The sequence below is a fragment of the Somniosus microcephalus genome, chromosome 21 (assembly GCF_052327205.1).
Source record: "Somniosus microcephalus isolate GS21.2 chromosome 21, FLI_Smic_1.0, whole genome shotgun sequence".
Classification (NCBI taxonomy): Eukaryota; Metazoa; Chordata; class Chondrichthyes; order Squaliformes; family Somniosidae; genus Somniosus; species Somniosus microcephalus.
The window spans coordinates 35,738,707-35,759,711 of NC_141007.1; the positions used below are offsets into that span (position 1 = coordinate 35,738,707).

The following is a 21,005-nucleotide window of genomic DNA, read 5'->3' on the forward strand; positions in this document are numbered from 1 at the left end:
TGTTTGCACTAGTACAGGAAACTTTGTGATATCCGGCACCGACGGGACCGAGCTGTTGCCGTCCCATCAAAACTGCCGGACAAACCAGCGCTAATGTTGAAACATACGGAGATTTTCAGCTCCGTGTGAATCAACAAACCCTGTTGCTTAGCAACAGCTTCAAAACAGTCGGCTGCAGCTTAAAAGAGTCTCTAACTGAAGCTGTTGCTTAGCTACAGACCTTGCAGAGCCTGACTGGGGGAAAAAATAGCAACGAGAAGTAAAAAAACTTATAGGAAACGGCTCCTGAATTTTGCCGGTAGATAGAGCTTTCCGGACTTTTAACCTCCGGATAAACCAAACTTTCCTGTACTGACAACTCTCTGGTACCTCACCAGACATGAGGAAATGATCATAGAAACTATAATGCGGTCCTGTTCTGGAATATTCTTTCAACATACAGAACAATTTGCTTTCCTTCCACAGCTAGTGGCAAATGTAAAAATAAAGAAATGCAAGGCGAAAATATAATTGAGGATCTCTTTAAGTGTAAATTATATTTTTTTTAAATATTAAGTTGAAGCCTGAATTTATTTTTGGAACATGAATTCTGTTGATTTTGCCATTTTAAATGTGATCATCTGAAAAAATTCACAACCATTTTCCTGTCTGTTGCTCCATTTCTGTAAGATTTCAAAATATGTTGACTGCTGCTGCCTATTGTATTAAATGCTCTCCCAACTTACCTTACCACTTAAAGCACTGTATGTTAGTCACCACAAAATATTTTTTAGACCTAATGTTTGAAGGATAGCAATTGTTTCAAAACAACGTGTGTTTGAATGGTGTAACTCATTTTGTGAATTTGGCAGGGGAAAATGTTTTGTCTAATATAGTTCTGCAGCAGAGCTTTTAATGTCATTGACTTGCTTTAGGAAAAAATCATCCACAATGAATTCCTTTGCGATCAATTATATTTGAAATATTAAATCGTTCCTGAAGAAAAAATTTATTTATTTTATGAACAATATAAAAGAAATAGAAAAGTCACCCGGTCCGGATGGGATGCATCCTAAGTTGCTGAGGGAAGTAAGTGTGGAGATAGCGCAGGATCTGGCCACAATCTTCCAATCTTCTTTTGATATGGGAGGACTGAGGACTGGAGGATTGCAAATGTTATACCCCTGTTCAAAAAAGGGGAGAGGGATAAACCCAGCAACTACAGGCCAATTAGCCTAATGTCGGTGGGGGGCTCTTTTAGCAACATTAGTCTGGGACAAAATTAATTGTCAGTTGGAAAAATATGTGTTAATAAATGTTAAAGGTAAATCATGTTTGACTAACTTGAATGAGTTCTTTGATGAAGTAACCGAGAGGGTTGATGAGGGTAGTGCGCCTGTCTATATGGACTTTCAAGAGGTATTTGATAAAGTACCACATAATAGACTTGTTAGCAAAATTGAACCCTGTGGGATTCAATGGACAGTGGCACCATGGATATGAAATTGGCTAAGAGACAGGAAGCAGAGAGTAGTGGTGAACGATTGTTTTTCAGATTGGAGGGAAGTATACAGTGGTGTCCCCCAGTGGTTGGTATTAGGACCACTGCTCTTTTTGATATATATTAATGACCTGGACTTGGGTGTACATGGCATAATTTTCAAACTCTGCAGATGATAGGAAACTCGGAAATGTGAGGAGGATAGTAACAGACTTCAGGAGGACATAGACAGACTGGTGAAATGGGCAGACACATGGCAGATGAAATTCAGTGCTGAGATGTGTGAAGTGATACATTTTGGTTGAAAGAATGAGGAGAGGCAATATAAGCTAAATGGTACAATTTTGAAGGGGTTGCAGGAACAGAGAGACCTGGGGGTGTATGTCCCCAAATCTTTGACGGAGCAGCCCAAGTTGAGAAGGCTGTTAAAAAAGCATATGGGGTCCTTGCCTTTATAAACAGAGGCATAGAGAACAAAAGCAAGGAAGTTATGCTAAACTTCTATAAATCACTGGTTAGGCCCCAGCTGAATGATTGTGTCCAATTCTGGGCACCACATTTTAGGAACATAACATAAGAAATAAGAGCAGGAGTAGACCATACGGCCCCTTGAGTCTGCTCCGCCATTCAATAAGATCATGGCTGATCATCGACCTCAACTCCACTTTCCGCCCGAGCTCCATCTCCCTTGATTCCCCTAGAGTCCAAAAATCTATCTATCTCAGCCTTGAATATACTCAAAGACTCAGCACTAACAGCCCTCTGGGGCAGAGAATTCCAAAGATTGACAACCCTCTGAGTGAAGAAATTCCTCCTCATCTCGGTCTTAAATGGCCTACCCCTTATCCTGATACTATGCCCCCTAGTTCTAGACACCCCAGCCAGGGGAAACAACCTCTCGGCATCTACCCTGTCAATCCCCTTCAGAATCTTGTATGTTTCAATGAGATCACCTCTCATTCTGCTAAACTCCAGAGAGTATAGGCCCATTCTACACAACCTCTCATCATAGGACAGCCCTCTCATCCCAGGAATCAATCTAGTGAACCTTCGTTGCACCGTCTCCAAGGCAAGTTTATCCTTCCTTAGATAAGGAGACCAAAACTGTGCGCAGTACTCCAGGTGTGGTCTCACCAAGGCCCTGTACAATTGTAGCAAGATTTCCTTACTCTTATACTCCAACCCCCTTGCAATAAAGGCCTTCCTTATTGCTTGCTGTACCTGCGTGCTAGCTTTCTGTGTTTCTTGCACGAGGACACCCAAATCTCTCTCAACGCCAACATTTGAAAGTTTCTCACCATTTAAAAAATATTCTGTTTTTCTATTCTTCCTACCAAAGTGAATGACCTCACATTTCCTTACATTATACTCTATCTGCCACCTTACTGCCCACTCACTCAGTCTATCTATATCCCTTTGCAGACTCTTTGTGTTCTCCTCACAACTTACTATCCCACCTAGCTTTGTATCATCAGCAAACTTGGATACATTGCACTCAGTCCCTTCATCTAGGTCATTAATATAGATTGTAAATAGCTGAGGCCCCAACACTGATCCTTGCGGCACTCCACTAGTTACAGTCTGCCAACCTGAAAAAGATCCGTTTATCCCTACTCTCTGTTTTCTGCCCGTTAACCAATCCCCTATCCATGCTTCTATATTACCCTCAACCCCATGAGCCCTAATTTTGTGTAATAACCTTTTATGTGTCACCTTATCGAATGCCTTTTGGCAATCCAAATATACTACATCCACTGGTTCCCCTTTATCTACCCTGCTAGTTACATCCTCAAAAAACCTCTTAATAAATTTGTCAAACACGATTTCCCTTTCATAAAACAATGTTGACTCTGCCTAATCATGTCATGTTATGATTTTCTAATGACTTGATACCACTTAATAATGGATTCCAGCATTTTCCCGACGACAGATATCAGACTAACAGGCCTGTAGTTCCCTGTTTTTTCTCTCCCTCCTTTCTTGAATAGCGGTATTACATTTGAGACCTTCCAATCTGCTGGGAGCATTCCAGAATCTAGGGAATTTTGGAAGATGAAAACCAATGCATTCACTATCTCTTCAGCCACCTCTTTTAGAACCCTAGGATGTAGGCTGTCAGGTCCAGGGGATTTGTCGGCTTTTAGTCCCATTAATTTCTCTAGTACTTTTTCTCTACTTACATTAATTATGTTTTCCTCACCCTCATTAGACCCTTGGTTCCCCACCATTTTTGGTATGCTTTTTGTGTCTTCTACTGTGAAGACAGATGCAAAATATTTGTTTAATGTTTCTGCCATTTCCTTATTCCCCATAATAATTTCTCCTGTCTCAGCCTCTAAGGTACCAATGTTTACTTTTGCTACTCTTTTCCTTTTTACATACTTGTAGAAACTCTAACAATCTGCTTTTATATTTCTTGCTAGTTTTCTCTCATTCTATTTTTTCCCTTTTTATCAATTATTTGATCGACCTTTGCTGGTTTCTGAAACCCTCCCAAACCTCAGGCTTACTATTATTCTTTGCAACATTATAAGCTGCTTCTTTCAAACTAATGCTATCCTAAGGACAACAAGCCTTGAAGAGAGTGCAGAAGAGATTTACTACAATGGTACCAGGGATGCGTGACTTCAGTTAAGTGGAGAGACTAGAGAAGCTTGGGTTGTTCTCTTCAGAGCAGAGAAGGCTAAGGGGAGATTTGATAGAGGTGTTCAAAACCATGATGAGGAGAAACTGCTTCCAGTGGCAGAAGGGTCAGTAACCAGAGGACACAGATTTAAGGTAATTGGTAAACAAACCAGAGGTGAGATGAGAATTTTTTTTTTTTTTTACACAGAGTTGTTATGATTTGGAATGCACTGCCTGAAAAGGTGGTGGAAGCAGATTCAGTAATAACTTTGAAAAGAGTATTGGATAAATTCTTGAAGGGGATAATTTTACAGGACTGTGGAGAAAGGGCAGGGGAGTAGAACTAATTGGAAAGCTCTTTCAAAGAGCTGGCACTGGCACGATGGGCTGGATGGCCTCCTATGCTGTATCATTCTATGATTGTATGAAATCCTTGCTGAATTTAATTAAATATGGTTACTTTTATTTTTTCTGATGCTGCAACTTATGTTGGTCCCAGTGTTTTTCCTAAATTGGGCTATGGCTTTTACTCTGGTTTTTTTACTTCACCCTGAAGATTCTGTGACTGGGGTGGAGTTGGGAGCTCATGGTGGCTGCACCATATCTGGATGGGACAGGCAGGATGGACCATTTGGTCTTTCTGTGTCCTTTTTCGTATATCTGTATCTGCATGTTGAGGATAATCAAAAATTTCCTGTTTATTTTAAAATAAAAGCTGAATATTGCATTTCTTTGAAAGAGTTAAATATTGGTGAAATGCGCCATTTATTCATGAATTCTGATCAATAGATTTAAATATATATCAGTTATGAATTTGTCACTAACTGCAGAAATTATTTTCCCAATTTTTTACAGTCTGCTGTTTCATAGAAAAAATGTCACTGTCAAAAATACCTTGGAAGAATGACTCCATAATTGGTAAGCTTGTTTTTAATGTATTATTTAAAACTTCCTGTTGTACAATATTACTAGTTATCACTAAAGATATATGTAATGGTAGGTGTACAAAATGGATGACATGTTCAGGCATTTTTAACAAATAGAAAAACTACCAGTTTCAAATTCCATATATACAGATTAATGCAGTGTACTTTGCGAATCAAGAATAGTTCAGTCTAGTCGCATGGGACCTTGGAGCTCTTTACAGCTGGAAGAACAAACAAAGTCTGGAGGAAAAGGAATAAAAAATATATTTCTATCTTGTGGGCCACTCTGGCTTTCATTCATAATATTTTTGAGGCTGTCAGTGTACTCCACTGTTAGATTTATCTGAAAGAGGACAAAACAGAGAAGCGGTTATTCAGATTAGCGAAGAGGTGTTACTTTTTAGTGTAGTATTTGGAGATGTTTTATTCATATGGAATGCAAATCTAACATCGTTGCAATAATGCAGTACATTTTTCTCCATTGGGTAATGTTAATAAGGAAGTTGGTGCAGGTATAAAGTGAGGAATCCTACTTTATACTCGCACTGACGTTTTTGTTAATAGTGAAGGGAGGAAAACATGGTTAATCTGAATATTGAACTTCAATGGCAGATTTTTTATTTGTAGCAGTAAATATTTTACATTCTTGTAGATTTATTTTAAAACAAATATAAAAAGAAAAACAAACTCAGAAGTTAAAGCAAAAGGATAAATTAAATGGCTAATTTGCATTTTAATTCCTGTTTTAATGATTTTGCTGTAAGCATCTGTTTACTCTGCCCAGAAGCCTCATTTCTTCAGCTTGGATGATTGCTTATCTCTCAAAACAAATTTGTTTTGCCGTTTAATTGAGGAAGCAGCATACAGTATATACTTTGAGCCTGTCTTTTGTTGTATGTATTTGCTGCATTTCAACCTGCAAAATATTTGTAATTGTTGAATCTTTCAAGGGACACAGAAAAGCTTCATTATCAAGGTATTTTGTACATAGCATTTTGTTTCCAACCTAAAGATGGTTGCTGATTGAAAAAACAAATTTCCTTTTGGTTAGGTGAGTGGCAGTGGCTTATTGACGACAGTCTGAAAAGCATACATCACTTTACAAGCACTGCAAAACAGAAAATCAAGGTAATGCATTTTATTATCCACTTCCTTATATATAAGCTATATATATATGCTGTAGAAATTGAATGTGCCAATTGAGTGGCACGTTACACATTTGAGTAGTGGGAGGTTAAGTCTCAAGATATCTGGTTCCAGTTGACGTAATATGAAACATACCAGTATGTTTTGTGATGCTTTATGTGAAGATGTTACAGAGATCATTGGTAGTATTTTATTTTTTTCCCCCATTACTTTCCTTCATTCTTAACACGGATAAAGTTCAGAATCAGCATGTTTATTACTTCCCTCGTAAAAAATAAAATTGCTCAAATAAAATTGCTGGAAAACAATAAAATAACCCTTGTGTTTTCAGTTTCAGGAAGCTGTTATCTCAGCACTGACTGCTTTGTGCAATGAATATTATCAAACTACCCAGGGAACAACAGATCCTGAAGTACAAAGTAAGGACTTCATTTGTTTTGGTCCTCTTCAATCCATAAGTTGATTTCACTCATCGTATATTTTTTTCTAAAGTTTGAATCCATTTTAATAGATCACTGTTCAATTTTAATTTAGCGTCACAATTATCAATTCACACCTGTTGTCGTTTTCTTTTACGTAAAATGTTCATCCATGTTATACACTTCAAATCAGTTAGGTATCTAAGTGAACAGTGTATAAAAACTTCCACAAGATTGCTTTGACAACCATTCCAAAGACAACCGATTTAAAAAAAAAAAAAAAAATACAAGTACATTTTGTTTTTCTGAGATGGATTTTCAAGTTAAGATTTAGATTGAACTTGTTGGATTGTAAATGTCTCAAAAATCATTAACTTCTTCACAAATAAAGTCTTCCACTCCCATCATCTCCATTAATTCCTTTGTAATTCTCTACCCCAGAGGGCTGTGGCGGCTCAGTTGTTAAGTATTATCAAGACAGAGATCGATAGATTTTTGGATATGAAGGGAATCAAGGGATATGGGGATAATGCAGAAAAGTGGAGTTGAGGTAGAAGATCAGCCATGATCTTATTGAATGGCGGAGCGGGCTCAAGGGGCCAAATGGCCTACTCCTGCTCCTATTTCTTATGTTCTTATTATTTCCAAGTTTCACTGGCTTCCTGTGCTCTATCAGTCAATCTTGAATTGACTGCAAGATCGTTGTCCTTGCTTTCAATTCTTCCATAGCCTTGTCCCACCTATCTTGGTGATCTCCTCCAACCATATATGCCCCATACACACTTTAATTAATCCTCTCACGCTGGGTTACTCCTTGTTGCCTGTTCACTTTGCTCTATTATTGGTGGCTGCCCTTTCAGGCACTATGCCTCTGCTTTCTGCAACTTCTTCCCTGCACCCCTCCACCTTGTGTCCTGCCGCCTGAAAACTCTTCCTTTTGGCCATGCATTCAGTCTTTCTCCACCCACAACCTTTTCTATTTTTCCCTTTCCACCCTCCTCAGTACCCACCGTGTTTCACCACAGCGTAAAGCACTTAACAATGTCTTCCTGTACGTGAGGAATGCCACAAAAATGTAAGTCATTGGGTTAGGTGTGTTTTTATGTTTACCTCACCAAATAGTGAAACCGTATAAAAATTATCTCTTATAACGTGTCCCCATAGCATATTTATTTTACAGTTCCTTAGTTCAGTGTGAGAAGAGAGGTTTATTGTTTACACATGTATGCATGTGCATGTGTATTTTCAACTAGTTTCAGATAAATGCATTTTTCTCTGCTTGAAAAAAATATTGAATTGTGGACTAGTTACAGCACAGAAGGAGGCCTGTCGAGCCTGTGCCGGCTCTCTGCAAGAGCACTTCAGCTAGTCTCATACCCTTTCTCCATAGCCCTGCAATTTTATTTCCTTCAAGTACTTATCCAATTCCCTTTTGAAAGCCACGATTGAGTCTGCTTCCACCACCCTTTCAAGCAGTGCATTCCAGATCCTAACCACTCACTGCATAAAAAAGTTTTTCCTCATGTTGCCGTTGGTTCTTCTGCCAATCACCTTAAATCTGTGTCCTCTGGTTCTCGACCCTTCCGCCAATGGAAACAGTTTCTCTCTACTTTGTCTAGACCCCTTATGATTTTGAACACCTCTATCAAGTCTCCTCTCAACCTTCTGTACTCTAAGGAGAACACCCCAGCTTCTCCAGACTATGCATGTAACTGAAGTCCCTCATCCTTGTAAATCTTTTTTGCACCCTCTCTAAGGCCTTCACATCTTTCCTAAAGTGTGGTGCCCAGAATTGGACACAATACTCCAGTTGAGGCCGAACCAGTGTTTTACAAAGGTTCATCATAACTTCCTTGCTTTTGTAGTTTATGCCTCTATTTATGAAGCCCAGGATCCTGTCTGCTTTTTTAACTGCTTTCTCAACCTGCCCTGCCACCTTCAACGATTTGTGCACATATACCCCCAGGTCTCTCTCTTCATGCATCCACTTTGGAATTGTACTCTTTAATTTATATTGCCTCTCCTCGTTCTTCCCACCAAAATGTATCACTTTGCACTTTTCTGCGTTAAATTTTCTCTGCCACGTGTCCGCCCATTTCACCAGCCTGTCTATGTCCTCTTGAAGTCTATCACTATCCTCACTGTTCACCATCCTTCCAAATTTTATGTCATCTGCAAATTTTGAAATAGTGCCCTGTACACCCAAGTCCAAGTTATTAATATATATCAAGAAAAGCAGTGGTCCTAGTACCGACCCCTGGGGAACACCACTGTATACCTTTCTCCAGTCTGGAAAAACAACCGTTCACCACTACTCTCTGTTTCCTGTAACTTAACCAATTTAGTATCCATATGCTGTTGTCCCTTTTATTCCATGGGCTTTTGCTGGCAAGCCTATTATGCGGCACTTTATCAAATGCTTTTTGGAAGTCCGTGTACATCACATCAACCGCATTGTCCTCATCAACCCTCTCTGTTACCTCATCAAAAAACTCAATCAAGTTAGTTAAACACGATTTGCCTTTAACAAATCCGTGCTGGCTCTCTTGAATTAATCCACACTTGTCCAAGTGACTGTTAATTTTGTCCCAGATTATCATATCTATAAGCTTCCCCACTACCGAGGGTAAACTGACTGGCCTGTAGTTGCTGGGTTTATCCTTGCATCCTTTTTTGAACAAGGGTGTAACATTTGCAATTCTCCAGTCCTCTGGCATCACCCCCATATCTAAGGAGGATTAGAAGATTATGGCCAGTACCTCTGCAATTTCCACCTTAACTTCCCTCAGCATCCTAGGATGCATTCCATCCAGTTCTGGTGACTTATCTACTTTAAGTACAGCCAACCTTTCTAGTACCTCCTCTTTATCAATTTTTATTCCATCCAGTATCTCAACTATCTTCTCTTTCACTGACTTTGGCAGCATCTTCTTCCTTGGTAAAGATAGATGCAAAGTACTCATTTCGTACCTCAGCCATGTCCTCTGCCTCCATGCGTGGGTCTCCTTTTTGATCCCTAATTGGCCCCACCCCACCTCTTACTACCCTTTTACTATTTATATGTGTATAGAAGACTTTTGGATTCCCTTTTATGTTAGCTGCCAATCTATTCTCAGACTCTCTATTTGCCCCTCTTTGTCACTTCCCCTCTGAACTTTCTATATTCAACCTGGTTCTCACATGTATTTTCAACCTGACATCTGTCATACACGTCCTTTTTCTGCTTCATCTTGCTCTCTATCTCTTTCGTCATCCAGGGAGCTCTGACTTTGGTTGCCCCACCTTTCCCCCTCGTGGGAATGTACCTCGACTGTACCCGAACCAGCTCCTCTTTAAAGGTAGCCCATTGTTCGATTACAGTTTTGCCAGCCAATCTTTGATTCCAATTTACCTGGGCCAGATCCATTCTCAACCCACTGAAATTGGCCTTCCACCAATTAAGTACTTTTACTCTAGATTGCTCCCTGTCTTTTTCCATAGCTAATCTAAACCTTATGATACTATGATCGCTGTTACTTAAATGTTCCCCTAATGACACTTGCTTCACTTAACCCGCCACATTCCAGAGAACCAGATCCAGCAATGCTTCCTTCTTCATTGGGCCGGAAAGTCAGGGGACGCTACCAAAGATTACAGCCGGGGCGCGAGTGGTGATCAAGAAAGTTCTCCCGAACACACTTCATAAATTCTTCCCCCTCTCTGCCCTTTACACTATTACTATCCCAGTCTATATTAGGATAGTTGAAGTCTCCCATTATCACTACTCTATAGTTCTTGCACCTCTCTAATTTCGCTGCAAATTTGCACCTCTATATCCTCCCCACTAGTTGGTGGCCTATAGAATACACCTAGTAGTGTAATGGCACCTCTATTGTTTCTTAACTGTAACCAAATAGATTCTGTCTTTGACCCCTCCAGGACATCCTCTCTCTCCAGCACTGTAACATTCTCCTTAAGCAGTACTGCCACCCCACCGATTTTCTTTCCTTCCCTATCTGTCCTGAACACCTTGGGGGGGAAAATGTGGTTGCGTTGTGCCTCCTGTTAGCGCCCTAAGAGGGCGCTATCGGGGCACAAAGCAACTAGCGCCTGGGCACGTCGCCGCCAACGCCTCCCGCGAAATTCAGCGGGAGGTTAGCGGTGGCGGTAACCATTTGCGTCCCGCGGCGCTGCACCGCTGGCGATGACGTCATCGCCATGCGCAGAGCACCACTCGCGTCCCGGCTGTGATCTTAGCGCCCCCTGACTTACCGCCAGCCGCTATGTCCGACGGGGTCAGGGGAGCCTACCTGCGGCCGGGGTGGCGCTATTTAAAGGCGAGGTGCTGGACGGCCATTTTGGTTAATTTTTCTGGGGCGCTAAAAGTAGCACCCCGGTGAAGTTAGTGCCCCAAAGGGGGCGCGACTCAATTTTTCCCCCCCCCTTATATCTACAAATATTTAGTACCCAATATGCCCTTTTTTGAGCCAGGTCTCTGTTATCGCCACAACATCATATTCTCATGTGGCTATTTGCGCCTGTAGCTCACCAGCCTTATTTACCACGCTTCTCTCTTAGTCTGACCCCACCTAATACTGTACTATTTCTTACTCTAGTGCTATCTGTCTTTCCCAATCCTTTGTACACTTTTTCTCCTTTCTAATGCTACATCCTGGTGCCCACCCGCCTGCCAAATTAGTTTAAACCCTCCCAACAGTACAAGCAAACACCCCCGCGAGGATATTGATCCCAGCTCTGATGAGTTGTAACCCGTCCAGTCTGTACAGGTCCCACCTCCCCCAGAACTGGTCTCAATGTCCCAGGAATCTAAAGCCCTCCCTCCTGCACTGTCTCTTCATCTGCTCTATCCTCCTATTTCTATACTCACTAGCTTGTGGCACCGGGATTACTACCTTTGAGGTCTTGCTTTTTAATCTCTTTCCTAGATCCCTAAAATCTGCCTGCAGGACCTCATCAACAAATACAGTTAAACAATCTACAAATCCAATTGAGCAAGGACAGCATAAATATTGTTTCCATTCGCGCATCTTTCTTGGTTGCGTGGGACACAATGCATTTCTTCGTCTAATATACTTGTAAGCAACAACTTTTTAAAAATGTGTTAAGTACATCAGTATTGACTTTGAACAAGAATTTGGCAACCTGCCATGCTGTGGAGACACATACAAAGGTCATGCCTGGTGAATGTAGAAGCAATGATGTGGCTTTGTAATTTTTGATGGTGAGTCTCAAATTTGCTAGAAACTGTGTTTTTAGGATATTTAGATGCAAGGTCACGAAGTAATATGCTTCCAAACTATTGAGATCATTAGTAACAGATGCTGTTGAGCCAACTTACCTTATTAACAACAAACCAAGTATATTACAGTGATAATTAAGTTCTGGGAAATTGTTTTTTGCCCAGTTTTAACTAATGAAATCATTCCCCCAAACAGCTCCTACAAATGGGTCCCTCTCATGTTCCAAGCTGCCATCACAACTCTCCTCAAAAACCCACCCTCAATCCTCTATCTTTACTTACTTCCGCCCCATCCATAAACTCCCCTTCCTCAAGTTATTGAACATGTTGTCACTTCCCAGATACATGCCCATTTTTCTGCAACTCCAGGTAAGCATATCCTCCTTACCTTTTTATATTAATGGTGCTTTGTATAGATGACTGGATATCAGACAAAGCAAACACAAAAGATGCACATTTCTCTGAAACTAGGATGCTCTTTTCTCTGGCCAACTTACACCTCCTGAATCACAAGTTTGCAGCAGAAGGTCATTTGCCCATTGTGCCTGTGTCAGCTCTTTGTTAGAGCAATGCAAAACTAAGCTCAGTGCCCTCCTCTCTCCAATAGTCCTGCATCTTCCTCTGATTCAAATATTTATCCACTTTTCCTTTAAAAGATGCAATGCTCTTGACTTTCAGCTACTTTTTTTTGCAAAGCATATCATGCTCAAACTTTCTGCGTAAAGAAATTTCTCTTAACCTCTTTCTTTCTACTCTCTTTGTGCCAATTTTAAGTTGATAACTCCAAAGACACTGTCACCCCCCAAGCGGAGCAAATAGTCTTTCCCTATTCAACCTATTAAAAACCCTTCATAATTTTAAAAACCTCTATTAAATTTCCTCTTAGCCTTCGCTGCTCCAATGGAAATAGTCCCATTCCTGACATCATTCATATTCTGCCCTGCCTCTCATAATAAAAGTTGAGGTAGGGCAGGATATTGCCTTTGACCGGCAAATAACGTGTTATCATTAAAGTCGCTAGGGACTGTTTAAATAAGGTGCCTAGTCTCTAATTTTGTTGTTTTTTTCCTAATTTTACATTTTCTTTAGATAAACTAGTGGACAAATACATTTCAGAGCTTCAGTGTTCTGAAGAAATGACTCGTTGTGGATTTTCTCTGGCATTGGGTGCACTTCCTAAATTTATGCTCAGTGGCAAGCTCCACCAGGTGAGTTTAAAGATTTTTGCACATTAACAACTCATTAATAAAACTTTTTATAAAATATAAATTGTGTGTGCTGGTTCGCCAAATATTACATTTCGGTATTGAGCATAGCTTGTCACTGTCAGGCTTTCAAGTGTTCCCATTCTGTGACTGGTAACACTCTTTAAGCGTTCATTTGCTAGAATAGTAAAATCACTCTTAGTAAAAATACAAGGTGGCCAGTATTTTTTTTAAATGCTTTAAAAGTTTCCTAACGAGTAGCATTAAAATAACACACCCTTAATGTTAACTTAAAAATGAACTCCATCTGGATCAAGGTATGGCCAGATACATAGTAACATCACTCCATCTGATTAAAGCCTTTTATGTTTGGATTCCTACATAGACTAGAGTTAGAACTGAAGTGGATACAGGAAACTCTTGTTTAAACAGCACCTAAATATCCGGAATTTTCTATTAACCGGCAAAAATTCTCACTCTGAAAACAACACCTCAATAACCAGCAATGTTGCCGAGTCTGAGTCAGAGTCTCCCGCGGTGGCCAAGTTAGTCAGTGGGGGTAGTTCTCCAAACTGCCGCTACTCAGCTTCTTGGCGCTGTTGGAAGTCTCTTCCGATCCAAACACCTCAATAACCGGCAATGTTGCTGAGTCCGAGTCTCCTGCGGTGGCCGAGTTAGTCAGTGGGGGTAGTTCTCCAAACTGCCACAAACTTAATCAAGCATCTTCCACCATCCATTTAACACAACATTCTGTAGGTGAGTACCCAATTACTGTATACTGCACATTTCTTGATTTTTTAATTTTTGTTTGTTAAAAATAGCCTTGGTAGATATACCTCTCCGTTATCTGGAATTTTTAATCAAGCAGCACCATCCCGGTCCCATCGGTGCCGGATACGAAAGAGTTTCCTGTAATTTGTCAGGGCAGATATGTGATGGTGTGGTGACTGTGCTGCATTCTGCTGTATTTGAACTTGAACAAATGTTTTTTTAAATGTATACACCTTTTGTACAGAGGTAGCTAACGTATGATGTGGAAAAGAGCTTATCAGGTAAGATAATGGAGTGCAAAAAAAAACAAAGAAAGGAACTATGAACAGCGCTAAAAACTTGCATCTGTATAGTGCTCCTGACATGCAGGAGGATGTCTCCGAGTACTTTACCTCAAGGAGAAAGGGGACACGCACGTCGAGCATGGCGAAAGAGTAGGGGAATGAAGAAGCTGAGCTAGAAATCGAAGGCATGGTTAAAGAGCAGGGTTTTGGGTTTTCTTTTAAAAAGCACAGAGGGAAGTGACGAGGAGGAGAGAACTTTAAAGAGCAGAATGCAATGGCTGAACGAGCAGCAGCGGATGGTGGAGCGGAAGGAGCAAGGGGTGAGGAGACGTCTGCTGTTGGATGTGCGTAGGGATGTAAGGCAGGGACAGGTAGGGTGGGGTGAGGCTGTGGAAAGATTTAAAAACAATGACTGGAATTTGGAAAATGACATAGCGGGCATGGAGAGCCAGTGGTGCTTCAAGAGGATGAGGGTGATGGAAGTAATGGACCTGGAGTGGGTGAAGGCTGCAGCACTTGGCTAAATTAAAGCAGTTTGATACCAGTTAGAACGGCACTGGAGAAGTTACGGTAATAGAGGCATCGAGTGATGTCCAAGAAATGGCTGCAGCCAAATGTGGCTTGCGAGCATCTTTGATCTGCCTGTGAAGCTGCTGCCAGTTCCTTCCTTCCTTTGCCCTTTAGCAGCTTTGTTGTTTATAGTTCCTGGGCTTGGAGAACAGCAAAAGGCCGTTCCCTCATTTTTACAAGTCAGGAAACAGACTTAACCAGTCTTTCAGACTCAGCAATTTTAAAGAGCTGAGCATTCTGTCCTGATGCCCATGCTAGATCTCCCCTGTTGCCCGTTGTTCACAGAAGAAACATCTTTTGAAGCAAGGGTTATGTCTTGAAGATGATTCTTTGCCCTAAAGTTGTGACTTGAAAAGGGAGAGGGAGGAGAGAAAGACAGAGCAGAAGCGAGAGCAGCAAAGAAAGGAAGAGGGAAAGAGGACCATAGGAAAGAGAGACTGAACCAGAAAAGGAGAAGGAGTGCCAGGACAAGAGAGTGGGAAGATAGAGAGTCTCAATTTTTCTCTATTAAACAACTAGGCACAGGAGAGGGGGGAAGATAAGTGACGTAAAGGAGGATGAGGAGCTGCAAATGGTCTCACTTTTTGTATGTAGTGGGTCTCATTTCCTTTGTTTATGGGGATGGGTCTTGCTTTTGTGTACAAGGAGCCTTGCTTTATTGCATATGGAGGATCTTGCTTTTTTATGCATGTGGGCTTGTATTGCTGTGTTATATGCCAAGTATGTCCAATCTCCTGCTTCAGAATGTTGGATATCCCTGGAGGAGTAGGGTTTTACCAGCAGAGGAGAGAGAGGGATAGAGGCAGGCAGGCAGGCAATGTTGTGGACATGCAAAAGCATGGATGTGGGAGCGCAAGCTGACCCTGGAGTCTCACTGGATGCCATGTTTTCTGCAATCTCTGATTCAGCATGAGGGGGGCGGGGGTTAAAAATAGGCTGAATTACTTGGAAGCTGAGGAGCTATTTTGATCTTCTGCTTGCCAGAGCTGGAAAGCAGTTCACCCGGCCCAATTGATGAGGGGAACATTCCAGCTTTGCCAGAAACTTGATAATTTTGGGGTTATAAGTTGAACTCTATAAACATAATTTAATTAAAAAAATTATATTATATTTGCCCTATTCAGCCTATCTTTAAATCCCTCCACATTGAGCCTATCTCTCAAGCCCTCCACTTTCTCTACCACCCTATCTCAAACCTTCCCTTGCTCTCCAAAGTCCTGGAACCTAATGTAGCCTTGCAACCGTGTTTCTCGTTCTACTCCTTATTCCACCCTGCCCACAGTACTGAGACAACATGGTCAAAATCACAAACATTTATTTTGACTGTAATATTGGTCCCCTATCTCTCCTCATCCTCCTTGATCTCCCTGCTGCATTCAACACAGTCGACCATCCCAGTCTCCTCCACTACTATAGTCCACTATCGGGGCATTACTCTCTCCGCTCAGCTCTTACCAAACTCAATGCAGGCATTACTCTGCTAAACCAGCTACAGGAAAAAATTGAACATATTTTACTTTCAAATTGTCAACATCAGAAAACGCACCCAAGCAAAATGAATGAATGGACCATGGGTATTGGAAGACCTGAAGGCATATTAGTTGTGGGTTTGCGTTCTACGGCTGTCTGTCCTTAGAAGTCGTCTGCCTAAAAACAAGTTTTGCTCGTTGTTAGCCAACCCTCTAAAGGAAGCTTTTGAAGTTTTCCTCCCAGCTCTGTCACCATCCTATATATTTTTTTTTAACTTGCTCAACTGACTAGACAATGCCACAGGTAACTTACTAAGTAAAAATGTTCATCACTCATCACATAATGTATAATTTGGCTAATCAAATTCATCAACCCTATGAATATCAGGTTTTTTTTTTTTTGAGTGTACGGAATGCTAAATCTTATTATTTTTCTGTCTGTGCTTTCAACAAAACTGGAAAGCAAGCATTCTTAAATTTAGAAATCAGTGTTATAACATCACAGTAGTACTATTCACACTAAAATGAATATTATTGCTAATTTCACTGATACCATAGTCGCACACATGTAGTGGACTCTAATGGTGAATTGTGGAATTAACTTAACTAGTTCAAAGTCCCAGTGCTCATTATCAGACGTCTGCTTTAGTTGTTTAATTGTCCTCATTACTAGTAGTGAAGCATTCTATGTTTTAAAATAAAATTGTCTGTTTAGTATATCTCTTTGAACATAAGAACATAAGAAATAGGAGCAGGAGTAGGCCAATCGGCCCCTCGAGCCTGCTCCACCATTCAATAAGATCATGGCTGATCTGATCCTAACCTCAAATCTTCTATCACTCTCCATCCCACCCGAACCCATGTGATCTCCCGGGAGAGGCGAAAAACCAGATAAAAAACCCAATGACTAATTTGGGAGAAAAAGTCTGGGAAATTCCTCTCCGACCCATCTAGGCAATCGAAACTCTTCCAGGAGATCACTCTGTCCCTATATTTTCTACAGTACTTACCTTCTGTAAAGGCGATCTCCACCCCAGCCAGGAACAGGAATAAAACCATCTCCTGAAATCTAATACAGAATTAGAACACAAGAAGTAGGAGCAGAACCAGGCTACACGGCCCCTGGGCCCGCTCCACTACCCACAGGGCCATGACCATTCCGAACCTAGACTAATGTCCAATTTCCTGCCCGCTCCCCGTAACCCTTAATTCCCTTTACTTCTAGGAAACTATCTATTTCTGTTTTAAATTTATTTAATGATGTAGCTTCCACAGCTTTCTGGGGCAGCAAATTCCACAAACCTACCACCCTCTGAGTGAAGAAGTTTCTCCTCATCTCAGTTTTGAAAGAGCAGCCCCTTATTTTAAGATTATGCCCCCTAGTTCTAGTTTCACCCATCATTGGGAACATCCTCACCGCATCCACCCGATCAAGCCCCTTCACAATCTTATATGTTTCAATAAGATCGCCTCTCATTCTTCTGAACTCCAATGAGTAGAGTCCCAATCTACTCAACCTCTCCTCATATGACCACCCCCTCATCCCCGGGATTAACCGAGTGAACCTTCTTTGTACTGACTCGAGAGCAAGTATGTCTTTTCTTAAGTATGGACACCAAAACTGTATGCAGTATTCCAGGTGCGGTCTCACCAATACCTTGTATAACTGCAGCACTACCTCCCTGTTTTTATATTCTATCCCCCTAGCAATAAAAGCCAACATTCCATTGGCCTTCTTGATCACTTGCTGCACCTGCATACTAACTTTTTGAGTTTCGTGCACCAGGACCCCCAGATCCCTTTGTACTACAGTACTTTCCAGTTTCTTGCCATTAAGATAATAACTTGCTCTATGATTTTTCCTGCCAAAGTGCATAACCTCACACTTTCCAGTATTGTATTCCATCTGTCAAATCTCTGCCCACTTACTTAGCCTGTCTATGTCACTTTGCAGGTTTTTTATGTCCTCCTCACTCACTACTTTCCCTCCCATCTTTGTATCATCTGCAAACTTTGATATGTTACACTCGGTCCCCTCCTCCAAATCGTTAATATAGATTGTTAAGAGTTGGGGACCCAGCACTGACCCCTGCGGAACACCACTAGTTACTGATTGCCAGTCTGAGAATGAACCATTTATCCCAACTCTCTGCTTTCTGTTAGAGAGCCAATTCTCTACCCACGCCAGAATATTACCCCCAATCCTGTGATTTTTTTATCTTGAGCAATAATCTTTTGTGTGGCACCTTGTCAAATGCCTTTTGGAAGTCTAAATACACTATGTCCACTGGTTCTCCTTTATCCACCCTGTATGTTACTTCCTCAAAGAACTCGAGCAAATTTGTCAAACATGACTTCCCCTTCATGAAACCATGCTGAGTTTGTCCTATTAAATTATGTTTATCCAAATGTCCCGTTACTGTCTCCTTAATAATGGACCCTAACATTTTACCAACCACAGATGTTAGGCTAACAGGTCTATAGTTTCCAGCCTTCTGCCTACTACCCTTTTTAAATAAGGGTGTTACATTAGCAGTTTTCCAATCTGCTGGGACCTTTGCTGAGTCCAGGAAGTTTTGGAAAATTATTACCATTGCATCCACAATCCCTACCGCCACTTCCCTCAAGACCCTAGGATGTAAGCCATCAGGTCCAGGGGATTTATCCGGCTTAAGTCCCATTATTTTACCAAGTACCACTTCCTTAGTGATTTTCATCGTATTTAGCTCCGCTCCTCTCCCCCTAGAGCCCCCTGTTTGTCCAGTGTTGGGATATTCTTAGTGTCCTCTACTGTAAAGACTGATACAAAATATTTGTTCAGCGTTTTTGCCATCTCCATGTTTCCCACCATTAATTTCCCAGTCTCATCTTCTAAGGGACCAACATTTACTTTAGCCACCCTTTTTCTTTTTATATAACTATAGAAACTTTTGCTATCCGTTTTTATATTTTTTGCTAATTTACTTTCATAATCTATCTTCCCTTTCTTAATCAATCTTTTAGTTATTTTTTGCTGTCTTTTAAAGACTTCCCAATCTTCTATCCTCCCACTAGATTTGGCTACCTTATATGCCCTTGTTTTTAGTCAGATACTATCCTTAATTACTTTACTTAGCCACGGATGGCTGTCTTTTCTTTTACACCCTTTTTCCCTCAGTGGAATATATATTTTTTGGAAGTTGTAAAATAACTCCTTAAATGTACACCACTGATCATGTACCGTCTTACCCTTTAATCTATTTTCCCAGTCCACACTAATCAATTCCGCTCTCATACCTTCATAGTCTCCTTTATTCAAGCTCAGCACGCTTGTTTGAGATCCAACCTTCTCATCCTCTACTTGAATATAGAATTCAACCATGTTATGGTCACTCATTCCAAGGGGATCCTTTACTAGGACATTTTTAATTAATCCTGTCTCATTACACAGGACCAAATCTAAGGTTGCTTGCCCCCTGGTCGGTTCAGTTACATACTGCTCAAGAAACCCATCCCTAATACACTCAATGAACTCATCCTCAAGGCTGCTCTGCCCAATTTGATTTGTCCAGTTAATATGATAGTTAAAACCCCCCATAATTATAGCTGTTCCCTTATTACAAGCCTCAACTATTTCCTGATTAATACTCCGTCCAACAGAGTTGCAACTGTTCGGAGGCCTATAGACTACGCCCACTAGTGTTTTTTCCCCTTATTATTCCTTATCTCCACCCAAACTGTTTCACTATCCTGCTCCTTTGACCCAATATCATTTCTCTCTATTATAGTGATTCCTTCCTTTATTAACATAGCCACCCCACCTCCCCTCCCTTCCTGCCTGTCCTTCCTGATTGTTAACCTGGTATGTTTAATTCCCAGTCATGATCACTGTCATAGAGTCATAGAGTAATACAGCACGGATAGAGGCCCTTTGGCCCATCGTGTCCGCGCCGGCCATCAAGCCCTGTCTAATCTAATCCCATATTCCAGCATTTGGCCCGTAGCCTTGTATGCTATGGCATTTCAAGTGCTCATCCAAATGCTTCTTAAATGTTGTGAGGGTTTCTGCCTCCACAACCCTTTCAGGCAGTGAGTTCCAGACTCCAACCACCCTCTGGGTGAAAAAGTTCTTTCTCAAATCCCCTCTAAACCTCCCGCCCTTTACCTTGAATCTATGCCCCCTAGTTATTGACCCCTCTACTAAGGGAAAAAGCTCCTCAGCATCCATCCTATCTATGCCCCTCATAATTTTGTACACCTCAATCATGTCCCCCCTCAGCCTCCTCTGCTCCAAGGAAAACAAACCCAATCTGCCCAGTCTCTCTTCATAGCTGAAGCGCTCCAGCCCTGGTAACATCCTGGTGAACCTCCTCTGCACCCTCTCTAGCGCGATCACATCCTTCCTGTAGTGTGGCGACCAGAACTGCACACAGTATTCCAGCTGTGGCCTAACCAGTGTTTTATACAGCTCCATCATAACCTCCTTGCTCTTATATTCAATGCCTCGGCTAATGAAGGCAAGTATCCCATATGCCTTTTTTACCACCTTATCCACCTGTTCCGCCGCCTTCAGGGATCTGTGTACTTGCACACCCAGATCCCTCTGACCCTCCGTCTTGCCTAGGGTCTTTCTATTCATTGTGTATTCCCTTGCCTTGTTAGTCCCCCCAAAGTGCATCACCTCGCACTTTTCCGGGTTAAATTCCATTTGCCACTGTTCCGCCCATCTGACCAACCCATCTATATCGTCCTGCAGACTGAGGCTACCCTCCTCGCTATTTACCACCCTACCAATTTTTGTATCATCCGCGAACTTACTGATCATACCTTTTACATTCATATCCAAGTCATTAATGTAGACCACAAACAGCAAGGGACCCAGCACCGATCCC

At 41.4% G+C, this 21,005-nt stretch overlaps 1 protein-coding gene across 1 annotated transcript in view; it reads left to right on the forward strand.

Annotated features, from left to right (window-relative positions):
* The window catches only part of tbcd (tubulin folding cofactor D), a 354,778-nt gene that overhangs the window by 231,225 nt on the left and 102,548 nt on the right, over positions 1–21,005 (forward strand). The window contains exons 24-27 of the mRNA XM_085963427.1: positions 4,961–5,023; positions 6,083–6,159; positions 6,509–6,596; positions 12,925–13,043. Of these exons, the coding sequence (XP_085819553.1) occupies positions 4,961–5,023; positions 6,083–6,159; positions 6,509–6,596; positions 12,925–13,043 (347 nt within the window). The remainder of the gene's footprint in view (positions 1–4,960; positions 5,024–6,082; positions 6,160–6,508; positions 6,597–12,924; positions 13,044–21,005) is intronic.